At 44.8% G+C, this 22,493-nt stretch overlaps 1 protein-coding gene across 1 annotated transcript in view; it reads left to right on the top strand.

Moving 5' to 3' along the window:
- LOC124622588 (myrosinase 1-like) overlaps nt 1-22,493 on the top strand; it is a 99,404-nt gene that overhangs the window by 36,584 nt on the left and 40,327 nt on the right. Inside the window, exons 2-3 of the mRNA XM_047148337.1 lie at nt 7,760-7,893; nt 18,061-18,195. Coding sequence (XP_047004293.1) covers nt 7,760-7,893; nt 18,061-18,195 — 269 coding nt within the window. The remainder of the gene's footprint in view (nt 1-7,759; nt 7,894-18,060; nt 18,196-22,493) is intronic.

The following is a 22,493-nucleotide window of genomic DNA, read 5'->3' as shown; positions in this document are numbered from 1 at the left end:
TATCTGACTGTTGTTCAAAAGATTCTCAACGAAATACGATCCTGGACTGGGTGTCGCCAAGTGTAACCTCCCCACAAAAATTTAAAAAGACAGAAATATAAAATGATTAGGAGCCAAGAAGCAATATCGTCCCCACAGAAATATTTAAATAAAAAATATAATAATAAATGGGAGCCAAGTGTAACCTCGCCAATCGCAATCTGACTGAAAGTATAAGCTGTCACGAAAATGATGAAAAACAATTCAATGCTAATGAAACTTCAGTGACAATGTAAGCTCAATTAAACCAAAATATCGGTCTTTGGCCCTGTGCAAAAATCAGAATTAAATTCTTACCTCATTGAAACTGCTTGTCAAATTTCTGCTCTTATTGTTGCCCACGGCTTGGAGGAACTGCATTGCAAATAATATATTTTTTTTTTTTGAAATTTAACTGAAACTTTTCTTTAAGGGAAGTGGAAGTAAATCGTTAGTTCAATTAAATAAAATTTTATTTTTTTTGTAAAAATTGCTTTGAAATCAAAATTATTATTGGGGCACTTGTTGGAAATTAATTACAATAAATAAACTTTACATTATCTGATGACTACCTACATTAACAATATACCCCATTCAGCATCTTGACCAGAATGCCATGTCGACGCTCGCCGACTCCTCACACACAACTGCACCGGGCTGCTACTACGGACATACTGCCCTGCTCACAGACTGCCCACTGACAGACTGCTCGCAACTGTACTGCACGACTACTACTAGCGTACTGCTGGACGCAACTGAACTGAGCTACTGCTATCGACAGACTGCTGCTCGCAACTCTCGCGCGGTCAAGCGCAGACTAACTACGATAAATGGATTTCTGGTCAAAGATTTTATCATGCCTCACCATCGCTGCTACGTTACATACGTGTTTCAATATGGAAGCGAGTCTTGGACAAGAAAGACAAAAGAAGATTACAGTCAGTTGAAATGGAATTTCTGAGGAAAGCTAAACAATGTACCCTCAGGTATCAAATAAAAACAACATTATGAGAGAAAAAGTTAATATACACTGTAAGAGAAAAGAAAACGACACACCACGAGGAAATTGTCCGTATAGGACGGAAATCGATAGACGTGATTTACATGTACAGACAAACAAATGATAACAATTTCACAAAAAAATGGATGATTTAGTCAATCAGTAACGTGTTGGTCCAACTCTGGCCCTTACGCAAGCAGTTATTTGGCTAGGCAAATATCTTCCTGAAGGATATCAAGCCAAATTCTGTCCAACTGCCCGTTACATGGTCAAAATCCCGAGCTAGTTAGAGGACCCTGCCCATAATGTTTGCAACTGCTTCTCTTAAGATATGTTGGAAACGTTCGTTGATGAAATTCGTGCTCCGACCAACTAGCGGTAGAACGTATATATTGTCTTATGAGGTACATTACATTAAAAAACCTGTCCTGCTGCACTGAGTTCACGCCGAGTGCGTATCAATGATACCGATCAGTTCAAATAATAATGTGCTCCCCGACGTGTACGAGCACAGCCACTCTTAGTTGCCCACCAATGGCCATCCTCGTACTCGTACTAATTGTGTCTACAGTCCCTGTACGGTAATAGTTTATCCCCTAAAGTTTTCAGTTTACGTAAGCTTAATATCTACATCTACATCTACATTTATACTCCGCAAGCCACCCAACGGTGTGTGACGGAGGGCACTTTACGTGCCACTGTCATTACCTCCCTTTCCTGTTCCAGTCGCGTATGGTTCGCGGGAAGAACGACTGTCTGAAAGCCTGCGTGCGCGCTCTAATCTCTCTAATTTTACATTCGTGATCTCCTCGGGAGGTATAAGTAGGGGGAAGCAATATATTCGATACCTCATCCAGAAACGCACCCTCTCGAAACCTGGACAGCAAGCTACACCGCGATGCAGAGCGCCTCTCTTGCAGAGTCTGCCACTTGAGTTTATTAAACATCTCCGTAACGCTGTCACGGTTACCAAATAACCCTGTGACGAAACGCGCCGCTCTTCTTTGGATCTTCTCTATCTCCTCCGTCAGAACGATCTGGTACGGATCCCACACTGATGAGCAATACTCAAGTATAGGTCGAAAGAGTGTTTTGTAAGCCACCTCCTTTGTTGATGCACTACATTTTCTAAGCACTCTCCCAATGAATCTCAACCTGGTACCCGCCTTACCAACAATTAATTTTATATGATCATTCCACTTCAAATCGTTCCGCACGCATACTCCCACATATTTTACAGAAGTAACTGCTACCAGTGTTTGTTCCGCTATCATATAATAGTTCGAATCTGTACAATAACTTTCTAACGCGGCAAAGAATATTTATACATGCTGCGCTCTGTTACTTGATCTATGTCGCGCAAATAAATATTTCATAAACAAACAATATTAAATGGGTGGAAAGAAATGTCACACTGTAAATCCACTTTATGCTGGTTTATTCTATACTATCATTGTATTAAGGAAGTAACTTTTCTCTGAGCTGGCTGGAATTAGTTACGTAAGTTTCAGTCAAAGAGTTTCTAACAAGATCATTTGCTACTTTAACGAAACTTCAGTACTTTCTCACAATTCAATACCAATGTTCACTTCCTATATCGGTGAATTGCTAACAGTCTATTACTTTCGGGCAGAGTTCAGTCTTCCCTGTATGATAATCAATTTAAGACAAGTTCGGGTCTTTTCCTCTCTTGGCTTTACGTAATTATATACTCAAGGTTGCTGATCTACCTATTGCGAGTTTAATGATTCCTAGCAGATGGCAAAATTTCCGAAAATGCACAAAAACAGCCTCGTCGCGCCCACGTACAAGAACACACGTTGAGATACGACCTGACCCAGCAAGCGCTAGCAGATTAACAATGTAGGGTTTTTTCATTCTGTATTACGCAGTGTCCTCAAAGAGTACTCACAAGGAATATTCTTTGAGTTGACTCGTTCTATTCCGTGAGCTATAAGTACACTACTTTGCGATCTATTATAATTTTAATTTGAAACTAATGGATTCTCTTACTTTTCTTTTCCTTTTCAAAACATTAAGTCACTTTATACTAGATTTCTTTTCTATATACTTGCTACTATTGAAGTGATGCTATTTCAGTGGGACTTGAAATTTGGATCTTGGCTTTTGGGACTGTTATTGGGCTTTGGGTACTATTTTATATTTTCAATTTTTCGTCCAAAGGAAGCGGCGTTACACGTTCCATACGTTCTCAATTGGGGAGTGATCCGGCGACCTTACTTGCCAAAGGAGGTTTTACACGAAGACAAGCAGTAGAAACTCTTGCGTGTGCCGGCGGTCATTTTCTTGGTGAAATGTTAGCCCAGGATGGCTTGCTATGCTGTACTGTAAAGCCGTCGGCACACGGACCGTGCATCCGAACGTTGAGCGTTGAGCGTGCTGAATTTCTGACGTCATAGCGTGGGAGTCTTTCCGAACGTGCAGAGCAATATCTGGCATGTCAGACATTCTGAGCGTGCATCTGAGCGTTGACCAATGAGATGGCACAACGCCGCCTACGTGACACGCACGCCGTCGCTCTTCAGTACAGAGTTGTGAGGCGCCATATTAGCATTCATTTCAAGCCTATATGTATATATGCCGTTTCTGAGCACCAGCAAATTGAGAATCACTGGAAAACCCGTTGTTAACTCTGTGATCCGTTCCAATAAAATAATGAGAAACATGATACTCGTGGCAAAAGAATTATTTTAACTTGCGTATTATGAGAGTAGGCTATTTGAAGGCAGCGACACACTGAAGATCCACCCAAAACGCATTGTTCTTGGTATAATTTGTTATAATTAAATTTCAATTAATAACATATCTACGATTAAGGTTTTCAGCAATGAGTAACTTACAATGCTTACAAGTATATGTGTGTTGTTGGCTTAACGTAATGGGTGGAATCACCGTCTTATAGTGAGTTGTAGTTAGCATCTTGACACTTCAAAATTTTTTTTTCCTAACATTCGCGTTTTTATTAGGTTCTGATACTTTATTATTAATTTAATATTATTATGTACTATAATATTTGAAGTTATGTAAATGTAAGTTTACCTTTTTTTGCGGAGTGACTTCGATTGGCTTAATCTACTAGACAGCTTGCGCTACTTGTATAAAGACATTTTGCTCCTTTTTCTTTTACGCTTCGTAATTCACATGTTGCAAAGATTCTGCTACTGGTTGGGAACAGTGATCAAGTAAGATTGACCTTGGTGTTTTACTAAAACGTGAGAATGATGAAATAATAGATATTATTTATTATTCTTATGCGGAGAAGTATTCCAAATTTGTACCGCACTGTTTCTAATGGAACTTTCATAAGCCTGTATCCTTATAGACTGGACATGGTACTTTCCTTTTCGTGGACGATGGAGGAAATGTGCGTTCCAATAGAGCTAACATGGGAATTTTACGCGGGCCCGTTGAGTAACAGTGTGATTTACGAACTAGAGACATCCCTCAACTGCCGCTGGAGTGCGTTGCGATCGCGTATACCACGTCAGGGGCCAACGTACTGTATGCACAAGTCGCATCGTTCCTGAGCGTTCAGCTGCACGTTGAACTTGGCACGCTCAACGTTAACGTTCGACAACACGGTCCGTGTGCCGACGGCTTTAGGGTGCGGAGGATGACATCCGAAGAGGTCACGCTATGAAAAGAAACGGCACCCCAGACCATCACTCCGCTTCCCACGCCCGGGTTCCCGGGTTCGATTCCCGGCGGGGTCAGGGATTTTCTCTGCCCCGTGGTGACTGGGTGTTGTGTGATTTCCTTAGGTTAGTTAGGTTTAAGTAGTTCTAAGCTCTAGGGGACTGATGACCATAGATGTTAAGTCCCATAGTGCTCAGAGCCATTTGAACCATTTTGAACCATCACCCCTGGTTAACAGCTGTATGGGGGGCGACGCTCAGGCCGGTATCCAACCGTTGTTTGGGGCGTCTCGGTACACGTCCTCGGCCTGGAATCTCATTGACTGGAGAAGAACTGTCTTCAGTGATAAGTCCCGCTTCGAACCGAGCCCAGACAACCACCGAGGCGTGTCAGGAGACACTCCGAACAGTTGTGGGATTCCAGCCTGCCTTTCGCCTGCCACACAGCTTGACAACCAACAGTGGTGGTGTGGGGTGCCATTTCTACGATAGTCTAAGCTCCGTTTTGTTGCCGTTCACGGCAAGCCACCTTAGGCTTACTTTTCAACAAGATAATGTCCGCCTGCACATGGCAAGGGTTTCTATTGCTTCTCTTCATGTTTATCATGTAGTGACTTGGCAAGACAGCCAAGCCACTCGGAGGTAGCCGAAAGGCAAGCGTTTAGCTCACGCAGACTGGCGTGAGGTCTGGAACAGGACAATGTCTAGAGAATTGCAAATAAAGTACGAAGATCTTGGAATACTTAACTTTAATCCATAATTGGAGAACATCGCTCTTGTTGATACATTAATATAATCTCAATATAACTGGTAATGGCGCCTTGCTAGGTCGTAGCAAATGACGTAGCTGAAGGCTATGCTAACTATCGTCTCGGCAAATGAGAGCGTATTTGTCAGTGAACCATCGCTAGCAAAGTCGGCTGTACAACTGGGGCGAGTGCTAGGAAGTCTCTCTAGACCTGCCGTGTGGCGGCGCTCGGTCTGCAATCACTGACAGTGGCGACACGCGGGTCCGACGTATACTACCGGACCGAGGCCGATTTAAAGGCTATCACCTAGCAAGTGTGGTGTCTGGCGGTGACACCACATATCAACCGATACCATGGTCAGTAAGGTCACCGGATCTCTCTCAACAGAGGAAGTATGGAATATGTGGGCAGGGCCCTCCAACTAGCTCAGGATTTTGGCGATCTAACGCGCCATCACACAGCATTTGGCACGATATCCCTCAGGAGGACATCGAGCAACTCTGTTAATCAATGCCAAGGCGAATAACCGTTTGCTTAAGGGTGAGAGGTGGAACAACGCTTTATTGACTTGCTCAATTTGTGAAGCTCTTTCGCTTGAATAAATCATCCAATTTTTCTGAATCTTTAATCATGTGTTTGTCAGTACATGAACATCACATGTACCGATTTTCATATCATTCGGATAATTTCTCCGTGGTGCGTCGTTTTTTTTTGGCATAGAGAATATATTGTGTGAATATAGAGCAAGGATGCATAAAATGAAAGCAATATACCAATACAATGGGGGAAGACAGATTAACTAAACAAGTAATTAATTTTGAATCGAAAGGAAAGAAAGATGTAGAACAATCAAGGAACACGTGACTTCAGTAAAGATAGAACATGAAGTAAGTCCACCCCATGAAGGAAGAAGAAGACTGGATGTTCCAGTGTCGACTGCTGATGTAATTTCTGTTTTTATTTCTCCATACTTGCATTTGACCAGAATTTATTGGCCTATAGTTTACACCATAATGCCAGGTCATACTTATATAAAATAAGTAGGTCATGTTAGAGTATTTGTTTGCTTGCACGCACACACACGCTGTAGACAGAACACCACATAATTACAGATACACCAACACTGTTTAGTCATTGAAAAAGTCGAATGGTGTAGAACACTTTTATGCAGCCGTTGTCAGTGATGTGCTGGTTTTAGATGTAGATATTTACGTCAACACTGAATCTGCACATCGCGTGGAAAAGTCTATGATCCTGTGTTGCTTATCAAGCCTCAAGGTTAATTAATGCAGCATATTCTGTCAGATTCCTATTATTATTTACTTGATGCTGTCACCTACTTCTTTAATAGCTGATGCATTCCAGCTGAGATGTTCTTGTCATTTTCTTTCTTGTACCTGGAAGATTTGCTGTTTGCGTAAGTATCTTTCTTAAGTAATTGCCCTCTTCGTTTATATTTGTATAGCCTATGTTTTCAAAGACGTTGAATCTGCCACTTGATTTAATCTGGTTTAAATAAATTCTAGTACTCAACATTCAGTTACTTCGTTTCTAACTTGTTATCAATTTTACCCTGTATCTTGCGAGATTATAGTCACTTGCAATTCGAAAATGTTTTGGCGTCGTCACAATCTGTACAATTTCTTTATTGTTTGGTAAACCTTAGTCAGCTTCATTTTTGCACCTTTGTTCCTCACCAGATTTCAAATGGTTCAAATGGCTCTGAGCACTATGGGACTCAACTGCTGAGGTCATTAGTCCCCTAGAACTTAGAACTAGTTAAACCTAACTAACCTAAGGACATCACAAACATCCATGCCCGAGGCAGGATTCGAACCTACGACCGTAGCGGTCTTGCGGTTCCAGACTGCAGCGCCTTTAACCGCACGGCCACTTCGGCCGGCCCAGATTTCTTTTCTTTTCTTTTTTTCTAGTTGAAAAATGTGCTAAGGAGATATAAGTAGTTCTTCTCGTCAAGTTCTACTAAAGTATGATCTCTGTCATTCTGGTATCGCGCAGTGTTTATTTTCTCTTCTGTGTCATCATGAAACGACAATAATGGATAACGGCATCTCCTCGGGCAGCAAAAAAGATTTGTTATTAAAAAATAAAATATTACTGTTTTTATTACTTGCACACAGGGAACTTCATACGGACCAGATTGTGTTATAATTGTATTCAAAATTCCTTATTTCACACTGCTAATTTTTTAACACTCCTCTTATCTCGACTAATTTGAAGCAACTTAGCATTTTTTCAGTCTTTCTATCCATGCACTTTACATATCAAAAACTGTCTGGTAATACCATGTCAAATGTGGTTTGTGTCATTTACAGGCAAAGGCGAGAGTATCTGGGACCACATGCTGCACGAACATCCAGAATATGGAAACAATGGAGACAATGGAGATGTGACGTGCGACTCTTATCACAAATACAAGGAGGATGTACAAATGCTGAAAGCCATCAATGTGAGTGAATTAAAATGGCGTTATGTGCCTTGTTTTGATGCGAAGTAAGAATCAGCGACAAGGTGATTTGATTTTTCTGGACGAAAGGATACAACAAATCACAACCATTAGCATTACAACAATCTGGCGATGTGGCATTGGTAAATCGGCTGATTTGTTTTTACTGTAGTACTTGGAGTCCCGTGGTTTAAGGACAGTCTGCTTTCCGCAGCGCTGCGGCGAGGACGTCTTGTTTACGTCCCGTCCGCGCGGTCGCGAGTGCCCGTAGTTGTTTACTACTGCGTTGTCGCTAGTTTAGAATCCATCACTACCGACGCAACATGGCACATTCATACAGACAAACCACCATCAAGATCAGTTTCAACCCGATCATGCACGACCGGGAGCTTTTGAAGTGGAACGTTTCCTACGTGACGACGTCAAAATTGAACCGCGAGACATCATTGGTATCCATCTCTCTATCACGAGCAGTGTTGTCTACGTCAAGTTAGTAAGTGACGAGGTCTGCAACAAAATCGTGCGCGCACATGCGAACGATCTTAAATTCAAACATTCTGATGGCCATATTGGGGCGGTCTCTATCGATAACGCGGGGCTTGGCCTCCGTACGATTCGCGTCTTCGAACTCCCTTTCGAAGTACCACCGGACGTAGTCACCGTGGCTTTCCAGCCCTACGGCAGAGTGGTCAGCCATATGGCCGAAAAATGGACCACCTTTACAAAATGGCTCTGAGCACTATGGGACTTAACTGCTGTGGTCATCAGTCCCAAACCTAACTAATCTAAGGACATCACACACATCCATGCCCGAGGCAGGATTCGAACCTGCGACCGTAGCGGTCACGCGGTTCCTGACTGTAGCGCCTAGAACCGCACGGCCACTCCGGCCGGCGGAACCACCTTTACAACGTACCCCGTTCTTAACGGGGTAAGACAGATCAAAATTGAACTAACCAAACATGTACCGTCATATCTTGTCATCGGCGGATGTAGGGCGATCATTATGTATGACGGTCAGGCACGCACTTGCTCTGGTCGTGGCCAAGAAAGGCACGTCCGGTCGGATTGTCTCCGACGACGGCGTACTCAAATCCCGACAGGTGAATCTATGACTCCTTCTACGGTGACGACCCTTCCTCTCAATTAGGCCGAAGTTGCACGGGCAGCAACCCTTTCCGATTCTGACCACATTAGTCTGATAGCCGCCCCCGATAGCGAGACCATGATGGATTCTGCAGTACAGGATCCGTCCTCTACAACGGCGTCCCCACCTGAAGATAATCATCGACCGACCTTGCAAGAAGGCCTGGATGCCAGGATGGACATCGACCCACGGGTTGTGCCGACAGCGGCTTTTCTTCGAGACACCGGAGCAGCTGAAGAAATCCACCCACATTCGGATACTGAAACACACGTCCGTAAACAGCGTTCCCCGCAAAAACACAAGAGGCGGCGGCGTGCTCCATCTGACGAGTGTTTGAAGCGATCGTCTGATATGGACTGTGGACACTCCGACGACGGTAACGGCGGTACAGAGGCCGCTGTAACATCAAACTCAACAGATCGCCGTGGTGACGGCTTCAGCCCCTCAGACCCCACAGAACAGCAGGATCACAAGCAGACAGCCGCTGCCGATTCCCAGCTAGTATAGCAGATGGAGTCAGCGCCGAGTGCCGCAGCAGCCACTAACAGCCACCAACAGCCGATGGTATTTCATGGCGACTGGAAGGACGACTGTGAGGAAAACTCCTTGCCCATCGTGTCGGACTACACGCGGGGGAATTTACCCCACCAGTGTTGATCCTTTCCCGCCATCAGATACAGTGACGAGACAGCCTTACAAGGATATTGATGGCCAACACGGGTGCTATGGATAGACGTCAAACTTATCGCGTTGAAACTATAAACATCAACACTATACGGACGCGCGCTAAGTTATCCTTGCTTCAGGATATGTTGAACTCTGCTTTCATCGATATGGCCCTTCTCCAAGAAGTGTACGTCGACGACTTCCCAGACATGTACGGTTACGATGCTTGCGTCTCTCCAGCCTCACCTGCAGGCAGCGGTGTCGCTGTACTTCTTCGGGAAGGGATAGTGCCGCGCAGGATCAGCCGAGCGGTCTGGGCGCTGCAGTCATGGACTGTGCGGCTGATCCCGGCGGAGGTTCGAGTCCTACCTCGGGCATGGGTGTGTGTGTTTGTCCTTAGGATAATTTAGGTTAAGTAGTGTGTAAGCTTAGGGACTGATGACCTTAGCAGTTAAGTCCCATAAGATTTCACAAGCATTTTTTTTGAAGGGATAGTGGCGGACGATATGCTGTTTCTGCCTGGTGCAAGAGGAATGGCACTCACAGTACTGGGTGTCCGCCTTATCAATATCTACGCACCTTCCGGGACGGACAAACGTCGCGAACGTTCACGATTCTCTGCGGAAGACGTCGCCCCGCTCTTCCAAGGCCGCTACGACCATCTGGTGTTTGGAGGTGACTACAATTGCGTGCTGGCGCCCAGAGACCAACTCCCACGACATAATCCGTGCCCGGAACTCGAGACCTGCAGATGGTGGACACTTGGGAACATCTTCACGGCCACCGACTGGGATTCACACACTTCACGAGTCACTCTTCCAGACGTATCGACCGGATTTATGTCTCCCGCTCTCTCGCCGCTGGAACGCAGGACGCGGAACTGTGGCCTGCAGCCTTCTCGGACCACTCGGCTTACATTTGTGCCATCACCCTGCGGCGGCAACAAGCGTGGAGAAGCCGCAGCCCGTGGAAATTAAACATCGCTCACCTGTCGTATCCGGATTGCCGCCAAGCCGTTGAGGATACGTGGCATTCGTGTGAAAATCGCCTCCGTGCATATCCCACAACGATCCGCTGGTGGTTGGACTGCGCCAAACCGGCACTGAGGCGAACGTTGATAACCTACGGTCGCGACCACGCTGCTTAGCGTAGACATACACTCGACTTTTACCTCAGAGTACTGCGCGACTGCGGTGCTATGGCGCCGTCTCCGGTACGGCAAACGGCGGTCCACCGTGCTAAGGCTCAGATCATCGCTCATATGCGACGCCACCTAGAGGGGGTAGTCATCCGCTCCAGGACGCAGGATCGGATACCGAGTGAACGCCCGTCAATGGTCCACGTCCTTCGTGAACGTAAACGACGTCAACGAGCGCTGATACGCTTCATCGACACGGAGGACTGTCGTCGCCTCACCACGCAACAACACATAAACACAGTGTTCTACGATCATTATTCCCAACTCTATTCCGCTCAGACCCCTGATCCGACAGCACTGGAGGACGTCTCTCAGACGATTTACGGCACCGTCATCCCGGCAATGGAAACGGCCTTGAAGGAAGAAATCACAGAAGAAGAAGTGATTGACGCCATTACAAAAGGAGCTGTCAACAAGTCTCCGGGTCCTGATGGCCTCCCCTTGGAATTTTACCAGACTTTTCAATATTTATTAGCCTCCCGATGGACGGACATCTGTCGCGAACTACTATCCCCGGAAGTTCCGCTCCCTGCGGCCCTTGTGGAAGGGATGATTATTCCTATTCACAAACCGTCTGGTGGCTCACGACTGCAGGACTACAGCCCGTTGACGCTATTGGACTGCGACTTTAAGATCTTTTCTCGACTGTTGGCGGCGCGGATACACCAGACCTTACGAAATGTTATTTCACCCGATCAAACGTCATTAGGAGGCGACAATAATATTCAAACAGCACTCAGTGAATATCGTGACTTGATCTCACTGGCGAGGGTATGTCGTCTGAAGGGTGCACTGGAGGCAATCGATTTTAGTGAAGCTTTCGACCGAGTGGACCACGACTATTTGGAAGCGGTCCTCCAACATATGCGGTACCCACAGCCATTCGTCACTGTCGTCATGCGACTCCTCCGTGGCGCGACGTCCAAGGTGATCGTCAACGGCCGACCTTCGTAGCCCCTCACCATTTCTCGATCGATACGCCAAGGCTGCCCTCTGGCCACTTTACTTTACGCTGTGGCCATGGAACCACTCCTCTGTGGCCTGCGCCAACGACTAACGGGTATGATGTTACGAGGCCACACTTTCCGAACGGCGACGACACCGCTAGCGCACTGAATTGCATAGCGAAATATAGCATGGCCACTGGTAGTCGTATCAACGTCGCAAAATCGGTGGCGATGAACATCGGGGTCGGATTGTCTGAGAACAGTGTCACCCCCTTACAGCTCAGAGATAGTTTGAAATGTCTCGGCATTGATTTTACAGACGATATACGACGAACCGCTGCTCACAACTTTCGACGGCTTTTACGAAATGTTCGGACTGGAATTGCCAACAACCGCCTACGAGCCCTGGACATCGTCCAAAGGACCCAGTACGTTAACACACATTTAGCGCCACGCATTCCGCACATCGCCAAGATATTACCTATACCGGTGATGTTAGCTCGCCGTATACTTGCGGCTTTTGGGTCCTTCGTGAGTTCAGGAATGCTTTTCAAGATCAAATATGAGACTCTCACCCTTCCCCCGGATCGGGGAGAGCTTAGCCTTTATCACGTTCATGACGGAGCGGTCGCCCTATTTGTGAGCACATAAGTCAAACTATGGCACCGCCGTCCGGACAGCCTCCCTGTTGCCATCTGTGCCGATACACCACGTCCCCTCCTCGCTTTTCTACATCGGTGTCTTTTACCTCGATCTCAGTTACGTTCGACTTGCCTTACCAGCGACTCAACTGGCGACGGCAAAGACGGTTTATCGGGTCCTGCAACGTGGACGACCCGATAATGTCGTGGAGAGGAAGCACCCGAACGTCAACTGGCGAGAAGTGTGGAGGACAATTCCCCACGTAAAACTGGACACTGACGTCACGGCGATGTGGTATATCACTGTCAACGGTAAGCAGATGACCAGATCAAGACTACATGCGATCCATCTGGTAGACTCACCCACGTGCACGAGCTGTGGCTCTCAAGACAACGATGAACTCCGTCTTAGCTGTGGCGAGTCTGCGGCAGTGTGGCACTTAGTGAGGCAAATGTCAGCATACTTCCTTCGAGTAACGCCGAATCATATCGACGCCAAGACTATCTTATTCCCGGATGAGACGTATTACCCAAGCACTAAAACTAATGCAATGACGTAGCTTCGTGGATATGCAGTGCATTATTTGTTTCAAGACGACACTAAGGACACTTTAGACTTTTGGAACTATTTGCAGGAACGACATTGCAAGATCCCAAAGTATCGATCATATTTTTCCAATTATTTGTGGAGTGCGTTCCACGACCCTCCACGTAGCTGGAACATTACGGATAAGAGAAGCTAAAATTACAAGACGATGATAGAACACTACAAGGTACAACGTGGGATCTACCTTGGTCATTACGAGAATTCATACCTGGACGATACAGCAGATGGAGAGTACCGTCGTGAACCCTCACACTCTGTAGCAGTATTTGCCCCATTTCCTCTTTTTGTCCCCGGTGCGAAAAGGTCTTTGCAGTTTTTGTTTCGCACCCGGTGCAAGATGTAGCACTGGTTAATGGTGGTATGGATTCCACCCTTCGTTTTTGTTTCATGGTTTCCTTAGCCCCGCACTTTGCTCTCTTTCTTTATGCCTTTTTCTACAACTATTAGCATGGTTTTAGTTACGTGCGTCCCCAACTCGATGCAACGAGTGCAATTACTAGTTTTCAGTTCCTTACTATTAAAAAAATAAAAAAAAAATAAAAATAAATAAATGAATAAATAAAAAAAATTCACAATAAAAAACACGCGTAAGGTCCCCGGTTGGACCCCGGGCGGAAACTTTACTAAAAAAAAAGAAAAAAAAGGGGTAACGTCTTTGACACTTAATCAAAACGTCCTTTGCCAAGGGTTGAAACCCACCACCGCTTAAATTTTGATTGATAATCAGCGTTAGCGGCCAAAGCTCCCTCATTCTGACAACGGCCTTGCCAAAGAGGGCAGAGTAGTGGACAGAGGTCCAGGGCACTCCTTTGTCCTTGCGGTAGGAAACAGCCCTAAAGGCGGAAGAATCTGCAGTGATCAACAGCAAGAGGATACAGAAGGCGATGGAAACAACTGCAGTAAAGACACATATCCTGTATCCACAGGAGATGTGGCCTTTAATTGAAAAAGTGTCATGATGCTTTCTCCATTCCCAAAAGATTCGCCGGTCGGTGTGGCCGAGTGGTTCTAGGCGCTTTAGTCTGGATCCGCGCAAACGCTACGGTCGCAGGTTCGAATCCTGCCTTGGGGATGGATGTGTGTGATGTCCTTAGGCTAGTTAGGTTTAAGTAGTTCTAAGTTCAAGGGGACTGATGACAGATGTTAAGTCCCATAGTGCTCAGAGCCATTTGAACCATTTGAACCAAAAGATTCAGGAATATTCCCCTCTCGGGTCTCGGGGAGGGGACTGCCAAGGAGAGGTGACCATGAGACAAAGACTGAATAACCAACGAAAGGATAACGTTCTACGAGTCGGGGCATGGAATGTCAGAAGCTTGAACGCGGTAGGGAAGCTAGAAAATCTGAAAAGGGAAATGCAAAGGCTCAATCTAAACATAGTAGGTGAAATGGAAAGAAACAAGGATTTCTAGTCAGATGAGAATAAGGTAATATCAACAGCAGCAGAAAATGGTATAATGGGATTAGGAAGGTGTTGCAGTAAACAGTTCAGTGACAGGATTGTTCTGGTCAGGATCAATAGCAAACCAACACCAACAACGATAGTTAAGGTACACATGCTGACGTCTCAAGCTGAAGATGAAAAGATGGAGAAACTATATGAGGATATTGAAAGGGTAATACAGTACATAAAGGGAGATGAAAATCTAATAGTCATGGGTAACTGGGCTGCAGTTGTAGGGGAAGGAGCAGAAGAAAAGGTTACAGGAGAATGGGATTAGTAATGAGAGAGGAGAAAAACTAATTGAATTCTGTATCAAATGTCAGCTAGTAACAGCGAATACTCTGTAATAAATTTTAGCTAGTAATAGCGAATACTCTGTTCAAGAATCACAAGAGGAGGAGGTATACTTGGAAAAGCCTGGGTGAGATGGATGGATCTCAGTTAGATTACATCATGGTCAGACAGAGATTGCGAAATCAGATACTGGATGGTAAGGCATACCTACAAGCAGATATCGGCTCAGATCACAATGAAGTAGCGATGAAGAACAGGCTGAAGTTGAAGAGATTATTCAGGAAGAATCAATAAGCAAGGTAGTGGGATACAAAAGTACACGCGGAAAGTTCTCTAAGGCTATAGATGCAGCAATAAAAAATAGCTCAGTAGGCAGGGCAGTTGAAGAGGAATTGACGTCTAAAAAGGGAAATCACAGAAGTTGGAAAGAAAAACGTAGGTACAAAGAAGGTAAATGCGAAGAAACCATGGGCAACAGAAGAAATACTGCAACTGATCGATGAAAGAAGGAAGTTCCAAAATGTTCAGGGAAATTCAGGAAAACGAAATACAAGTCGCTGAGGAATGAAATTAATAGGGAGTGCAGGGAAGCTAAGACGAAATGTTTGCATGAAAAATGTGAAGAAATCGAAAAATAAATGTTGGTAACATTAAGAGTGCAACGGGAATTCCACTGTTAAATGCAGAGGAGAGAGCGGCTGGGTGGAAAGAGTACACTGAAGGCCTCTATGAGGGGGAAGATTTGTCTGATGTGATAGAAGAAGAAACAGGAGACGATTTAGAAGAAATACGGAATTCAGTATTAGAATCAGAACTAAAAGAGCTTTGCAGGACTTAAGGTCAAATAAGACAGAATTTCAAAAATCATTGAGGAAAGTGGCAACAAGAAGACTATTCGCGTTGGTGTGAGGGAATTCTGACGTTGCGGTTGATAATGGAAGCAAGACTAAAGAAAAATCAAGACATGTTTATAGGATTTGTTGACCTGGAAAAAGCGTTCGACGATATAAAATGGTGCAAGTCGTTCGAAATGCTGAGAAAAATAGGGATAAGCTATAGGGAGAAACGGGTCATATGCAATATGTACAAGAGCCTAGAGGGAATAACAAGAGTGGACGACCAAGAACGAAGCGCTCTTATTGAAAAGAGTGTAAGACACGGATGTAGTCTTTCCCCTCTACTGCTCAATCTGTACATCGAAGAAACAGGAAATAAAAGAAATGTTCAGGAGCGCAACTAAAATTCAAGGCGAAACGGTCTTAATAATAAGAGTAGCTGATAACGTTGCTACCCTGAGTGAAACTGAAGAAGAATTACATGATATGCTGAACGGAATGAACAATGTAATGAGTACAGAATATCGATTGTCAGTAAAACGAAGGAAGACGGAAGTAATGAGAAATAGTGGAAATCAGAACAGCGCGAACTTAACATCCGGATTGATGTTCACGAAGCAGATGGAGTTAAGGAATTCTGCTACATTGGCAGCAAAATAACCAGCGACGGACGGAGCAAGGAGGACATCATAAGCAGACTGGCACTGACAAGAAGGGCAATCTTGGGTAAGAGAAGTTTACTAGTGTCAAACGTAGCACTAAATTTGAGGAAGAAATTCCTGGGAATGTACGTCTGGAGCACAGCATTGTATGGTAGTGAAACACGGCCTGTGGGAAAACCAGAACAGAGGAGAATCGGAGTATCTGACATGTGATGCTACAGACGAATGTTGAAAATTAGGTGGACTGATAAGGTAAGGAATGAGGAGTTTCTGCGCAGAATCGGCGAGAAAAGGAATATGTGGAAAACACAGACAAGGAGAAAATACAGGATGACAGGCCATCTGTTAAGACATCAAGGAGTGACTTTCATGGTACTAGAGGGAGCTGTAGAGGGCATAAACTGTAGAGGAAGACAGAGATTGTAATACATCCAGAAAATAATTGAAGACGTAGGTTGCAAATGCTACTTTGAGATGCAGAGGCTGGCGCAGGAGAGGAATATGTGGCAGGCAGCATCAACCCAGTCAGAAGGCTGATGACCCACAAAAGATAAAAGATATGGTATCCATTAAATTTCGACGCGAGTAACACAAAATAATCATTGTATTGTATGTTAACCGGGGGCCCAGAAACGACGGAGAGGCTCCGTCCCCGCCGCAGCCGCAGTGGTCCACAACCGCACGACGACTACTGCAGTCCACTCCTCCGTCGCCCCACCCCTCTTTCAGGGTTATTGTGGGGTTCGGCCTCCGGTGGACCGCCCCCCCTCCCCCCCCTCCCCCCCCCCCCAGGGAACCTCTCACACCAGACGAGTGTAACCCCTATGTTTGCGTGGTAGAGTATTGGTGGTGTACGCTTACGTGGAAAACTTGTTTGTCTGCAATTGCCGACATAGTGTAGCTGAAGCGGAATAAGGGGAACCAGCCCGCATTCGCCGAGGCAGATGGAAAACTGCCTAAAAACGATCCACAGACTCGCCGGCTCACTCGGACCTCGACACAAGTCCGCCGGGCGGATTTGTGCCGGGGACCAGGCGCTCCTTCCCAATCCGGAAAGCCGTGCTGGAATGGCTAATAGTCATAATTCGATATGAACCTTTTTACTGGACTTCACGGTGACCTTAACTATAAAAATCACTTTATTTATAAATCCCTCGATTGCCGTTTCAGTATCTGGGACCATTTTCAAGCGGAAAAATTTCGCTCTCTATCTTAAAGACTGAAATTACAATCGTAGAAGAATGTCAGGGCGACAATCAAGAGCTAAAAAATATTATGAAAAAGGATTAGTGTGTATTTAATCCGTTCTACTGGAACGATGTCGTCTGCTAGATTGTGGATCAAAAATTTCTCCCTACACTTAGCACTAGCAGGGCGTAATGAAAGCGAACATAATTAATTTTTTCTATGAACATTGTGATTATTTCCAAATAATTTACCCAACAAATGATTTGTTCTTACACAGTTTTTTATTGTATTTAATTATTATTTTTAAGATATTTGAAACTTCTATAGGAACTACATTTTAAGCTACCTTTTCTGTACAGCGACACACAACAACATACGCCACCAATAATTAAGTTGATTTTATTATTGCTGAAGTTGAATTTGTATGTTTAAGAAAATGTGGTATTGGTCGGTTTGAAGTCTGGAATGTTTTATGTTATGACTGGGGTGTGATGTTTGTATAACTAATTTTTCCTTAGCTGCGATTTTTTTCTCCCTCAGGCGGACGTGTACCGCTTTTCCATCTCCTGGTCTCGCATTCTGCCCACTGGAGACATCGACGTCATCAATCAACCAGGCATCGACTACTACAACAACCTCATCAATGAGTTGCTGGACAACGGGATCCAGCCTGTGGTAAGGAAGGGTGTCATCACATCGACTCCAATCAGAAGGCGATAAATGTCTCACGCTTCTTGTTATTTACTGAAAATGGTCTAGATGAGACGAAGGTACAGTTTGAAATGAAAGTTTAGTCGCGGAAAGTATCCTGCCATATTTTAAATATTTGACACACCTACTTGGGAAACGGACGTGATGATTCTATGCCACGGGATGGCCTGAGGATAGTACTGTGTACCGAAAGCGTTAGCCAGTAGGCCAAATACGAGGGTTATTCGGAAAGTAAGGAACGATCGGTCGCGAAAGGGAAACCACAGTCAAAATCCCATGAAGATTTCCACAGGTGTGTTGGGCAGTGTCTCTAGTGTGCCTGTCGATCGCATTAAGTCGTTCTTTTCAGTTCTGAGCACACAGGGAGCACATAAAGATACCTAGAACAATAGTGTCTCCCGACAAGTACGAAGGTGTGGTGAGAAATTTCGCCTGAATCTATGCAGCCAACATTACATAACTGTCGTGCGTTTTCTTCTTCAAGACAATTCTCAGCCGCATTCTGCAGGGGCTATCAAGATGTTCCTGCATCGTTTTCAGTTGCAAATGTGTGATTACCCACTATACGGCCTGTAGTTGTCTCCCTCTGAGTTTCATCTCTGCTCACATGAATCGCTGGCTATGAAGACAATATTTTGGCACAGACAACGAGCTGTAGGCCAGTGTAGAGAATTGGCGGAATGCATTGGCGGCTGCTTTCTATAACGGGGGTATTGGAAAGTTGGTTCAACACTACGACAAACGTCTAAGTCGGATCGGCGACTATGGAGCTACGTAGCTGGAAGTTGTAGCTAACTGTTGCAAATAAAACAGTTTTGATTTTCACTGTGGTTTCCATTTCGCGACCTATCGCTCCTTACTTTACGAATAGCCCTCATAAATACATTCCGACTATAGACTAAAAGAAATATTATTCTAAAACGAATACCGCACAAGACTAATTTCGGACTCCTGTATCTAGAGAGCACGTAAAATTCACTTTAAAAATAATTTTGTTTGTAACGAGATACAAAACGACACTGTGCGTGGATACTGGGCTTCGCATGAAAGATGTGATAAGCGGTATTTGTTTGGGCTGACTCCAGCTAACATTGCAAAAACGAAATTGCAAATATCTGTGGAAACACCAAAGAAAAAGTGGCTGACAACCCGCAGGAGAGACACTCAGTATACACGCTCTAAGAACAAAAAAGAAAGACCCACAACAAAGGAATTATCCCAATCAGATGGAAATCACGAGATGTGAAGCACATGTACAGATAAAGAAACGATTACAATTGCAGAAAAATTGGTTTATTTATTCAAGAGAAAGAGCTTGACAAATTGACCAGGTCTCAGTTCAATAAGGTATTGGTCCACCTTATCACTTGCTTTGGTCCTTTGTCCCACTGCCACACGGGGGTCGGCCTTGTTACTATGGAAGGTCGATGTTAGTGTCAGAGGGTGGCCGGCTGCCCTTCCTGAGTCGCCACCCCCATCATGCATGTGGCCCGACTTGGAGTTCTGACGGGCGATCGGTTGTATTGGCCGCATTAAGTGATAGACTCGAATTTAGGCTCTACGGCTACCGGCTGGCAGCCAGGTTTTACGCCTAAGACTGTACGTTATTTCTACACTACTTGGATGTTTCAGCTATGTGATTCAGTTGTCTAAATGAACTAGTTTCATTATATATTCGTTCCTCACTCACCTTTGGTAAATTTAAAAGTAAGGGTGAAAGCATTAAGGGTAGAATGGGAATTCCACCACTAAACGCAGAAGAAAGAGCAGATATGTGGAAAGAGTACATTGAGACGGAGGAGCTGTCTGATGATGTGATAGAAGGTGAAATTGGAGTCTATATGGAAAAGAAAGGGGATCCAGTATTAGAGTCAGAATTTAAAAGAGCTTTCGAAGACTTCCAAATGTGACAGATAACATGCCGTCGGAATTTCTGAAGTCATTGGGGTTGTGGCAACGAAACGACTGTTCCAGTTGGTGTATAGAATTTGGGACAGGCGACATAGTATCAAACTGTCGGAAAAACATTAGCCACACAATTCCAGAGATAACAACTAATGGACATTCTGCTTAACAGTCATTCATTCAAGTTGCTGCCATGAATAATATACAGAAGAATGGAAAAGAATATTGAGGATCCGTTAGATGATGATCGGTTTTGCTTTATGAAAGGTAAAGGCACCAAAGACGTAATTCTGGTATTGCGGTTGATAATGAAAGCAAGAATGAAGAAAAATCAAGACACGTACATAGGATTTGTCGACTTGCAAAAAGCGTAAAGTGCTGCAAGATGTTCGAAATTCTGAGTAGAGAGGTGTAAGCTATCGGGAAAGACGGGTAATATACGAGATGTACAAGAACCAGGAGGGAAGAATAAGACTGGAAGTGCTCGGATTAAAAAGGGTAGAGAGGCAATCTTTCACCCCTAGTGTGCAATCTATACATCGAAGACGCAATGACGGAACTAAAAGTAGGTTTGAGAGTGGGATAAATATGCAAAGGATATCAATGATAAGATTCGATGATGACGTTGCTATCTTCAGTGAAGGTCAAGGAGAATTACAGGATCTGTTGAATGGAATGAACAGTCTGATGAGTACAGAATATGCATTGAAAATAAATCGAAGAAAGACGAAAGTAATGACACTTAGCAGACATGAGAACAGCGAGATGCATAACTTAATATCAAATTTGTTTTCAACAGTAAATATGAATGGTACAACGGAACAGCTGTAGTAACTGTGATTATTTTATGATTTTAGGTTACTGCTGGTAACACAAACAGATGTAATATCATTTGGTTCAGTATAATAGTAGCTAACGTAAGTTTGTTTCGTGATAGTTACTATTGATATTATGTAGTATTTCTGCGAAGGTGATGCTAATGTTACGTTTCCTGTATCTAGGGGCCTGATGAGAGTGGACTGACCACCAAAACCACTAAAAATTAAATACTCTACAGGCCATTAAAATTGCTACACCAAGAAGAAAAGCAGATGATAAACGGGTATCCATTGGACAAATATATTACACTAGAACTGACATGTGATTACATTTTCACACAATTTGGATGCATAGATCCTGAGAAATCAGTACCCAGAACAACCACTTCTGGCCGTAATAACGGCCTTGATACGCCTGGGCTTTGAGTCAAACAGAGCTTGGATGGCGTGTACAGGTACAGCTGCCCATGCAGCTTCAACACGATACCACAGTTCATCAAGAGTAGTGACTGGCGTATTGTGGCGAGCCAGTTGCTCGGCCACTATTGACCAGAAGTTTTCAGTTGATGAGAGATCTGCAGAATGTGCTACCCAGGGCAGCAGTCGAACATTTTCTGTATCCATAATGGCCCGTACAGGACCTGCAACATGCGGTCGTGCATTATCCTGCTGAAATGTAGGGTTTCGCAGGGATCGAATGAAGGGTAGAGCCACGGGTCGTAACACATCTGAAATGTAACGTCCACTGTTCAAAGTGCCGTCATTGCCAACAAGAGGTGGCCGAGACGTGTAACCAATGGCACCCCATACCATCACGCCGGGTGATACGCCAGTATGGCGATGACGAATACACGCTTCCAATGTGCGTTCACCGCGATATCACTGTAAACAGGACCTGGATTCATAGGAAAAAATGACGTTTTGCCATTCGTGCACCCAGGTTCGTCGTTGTGTACACCATCGCAGGCACTCCTGCCTGTGACGCAGCGTGAAGGATAACCACAGCCATGGTCTACGAGCTGATAGTCCATGCTGCTGCAAACGTGGTCGAACTGTTCGTGCAGATGGTTGTTGTCTTGCAAATGTCCCCATCTGTTGACTCAGGGATCGAGACGTGGCTGCACGATCTGTTACAGCCATGCGGATAAGATGCCTGTCATCTCGACTGCTAGTGATACGAGGCCGATGGGACCCAGCACGGCGTTCCCTATTACCCTCGTGAACCCACCGATTCCATATTCTGCTAACAGTCATTGGGTCGCGACCAACGCGTGCAGCAATGTCGCGATAGGATAAACAGCAATCGCGATAGGCTACAATCCGACCTTTATCAAAGTCGGAAACGTAATGGGACGCATTTCTCCTCCTTACACGAGGCATCACAACAACGTTTCACCAGGCAACACTGGTCAAGTGCTGTTTGTGTATGAGAAATCGGTTGGAAACTTTCCTCATGTCAGCACGTTGTAGGTGTTGCCACAGGCGCGAACCTTGTGTGAATGCTCTGAAAAGCTAATCATTTGCATATCACAGCATCTT

Source organism: Schistocerca americana, chromosome 7 (genome assembly GCF_021461395.2).
Source record: "Schistocerca americana isolate TAMUIC-IGC-003095 chromosome 7, iqSchAmer2.1, whole genome shotgun sequence".
In the NCBI taxonomy this organism is placed as follows: Eukaryota; Metazoa; Arthropoda; class Insecta; order Orthoptera; family Acrididae; genus Schistocerca; species Schistocerca americana.
This window is presented reverse-complemented; position numbering and strand designations above follow the sequence as displayed.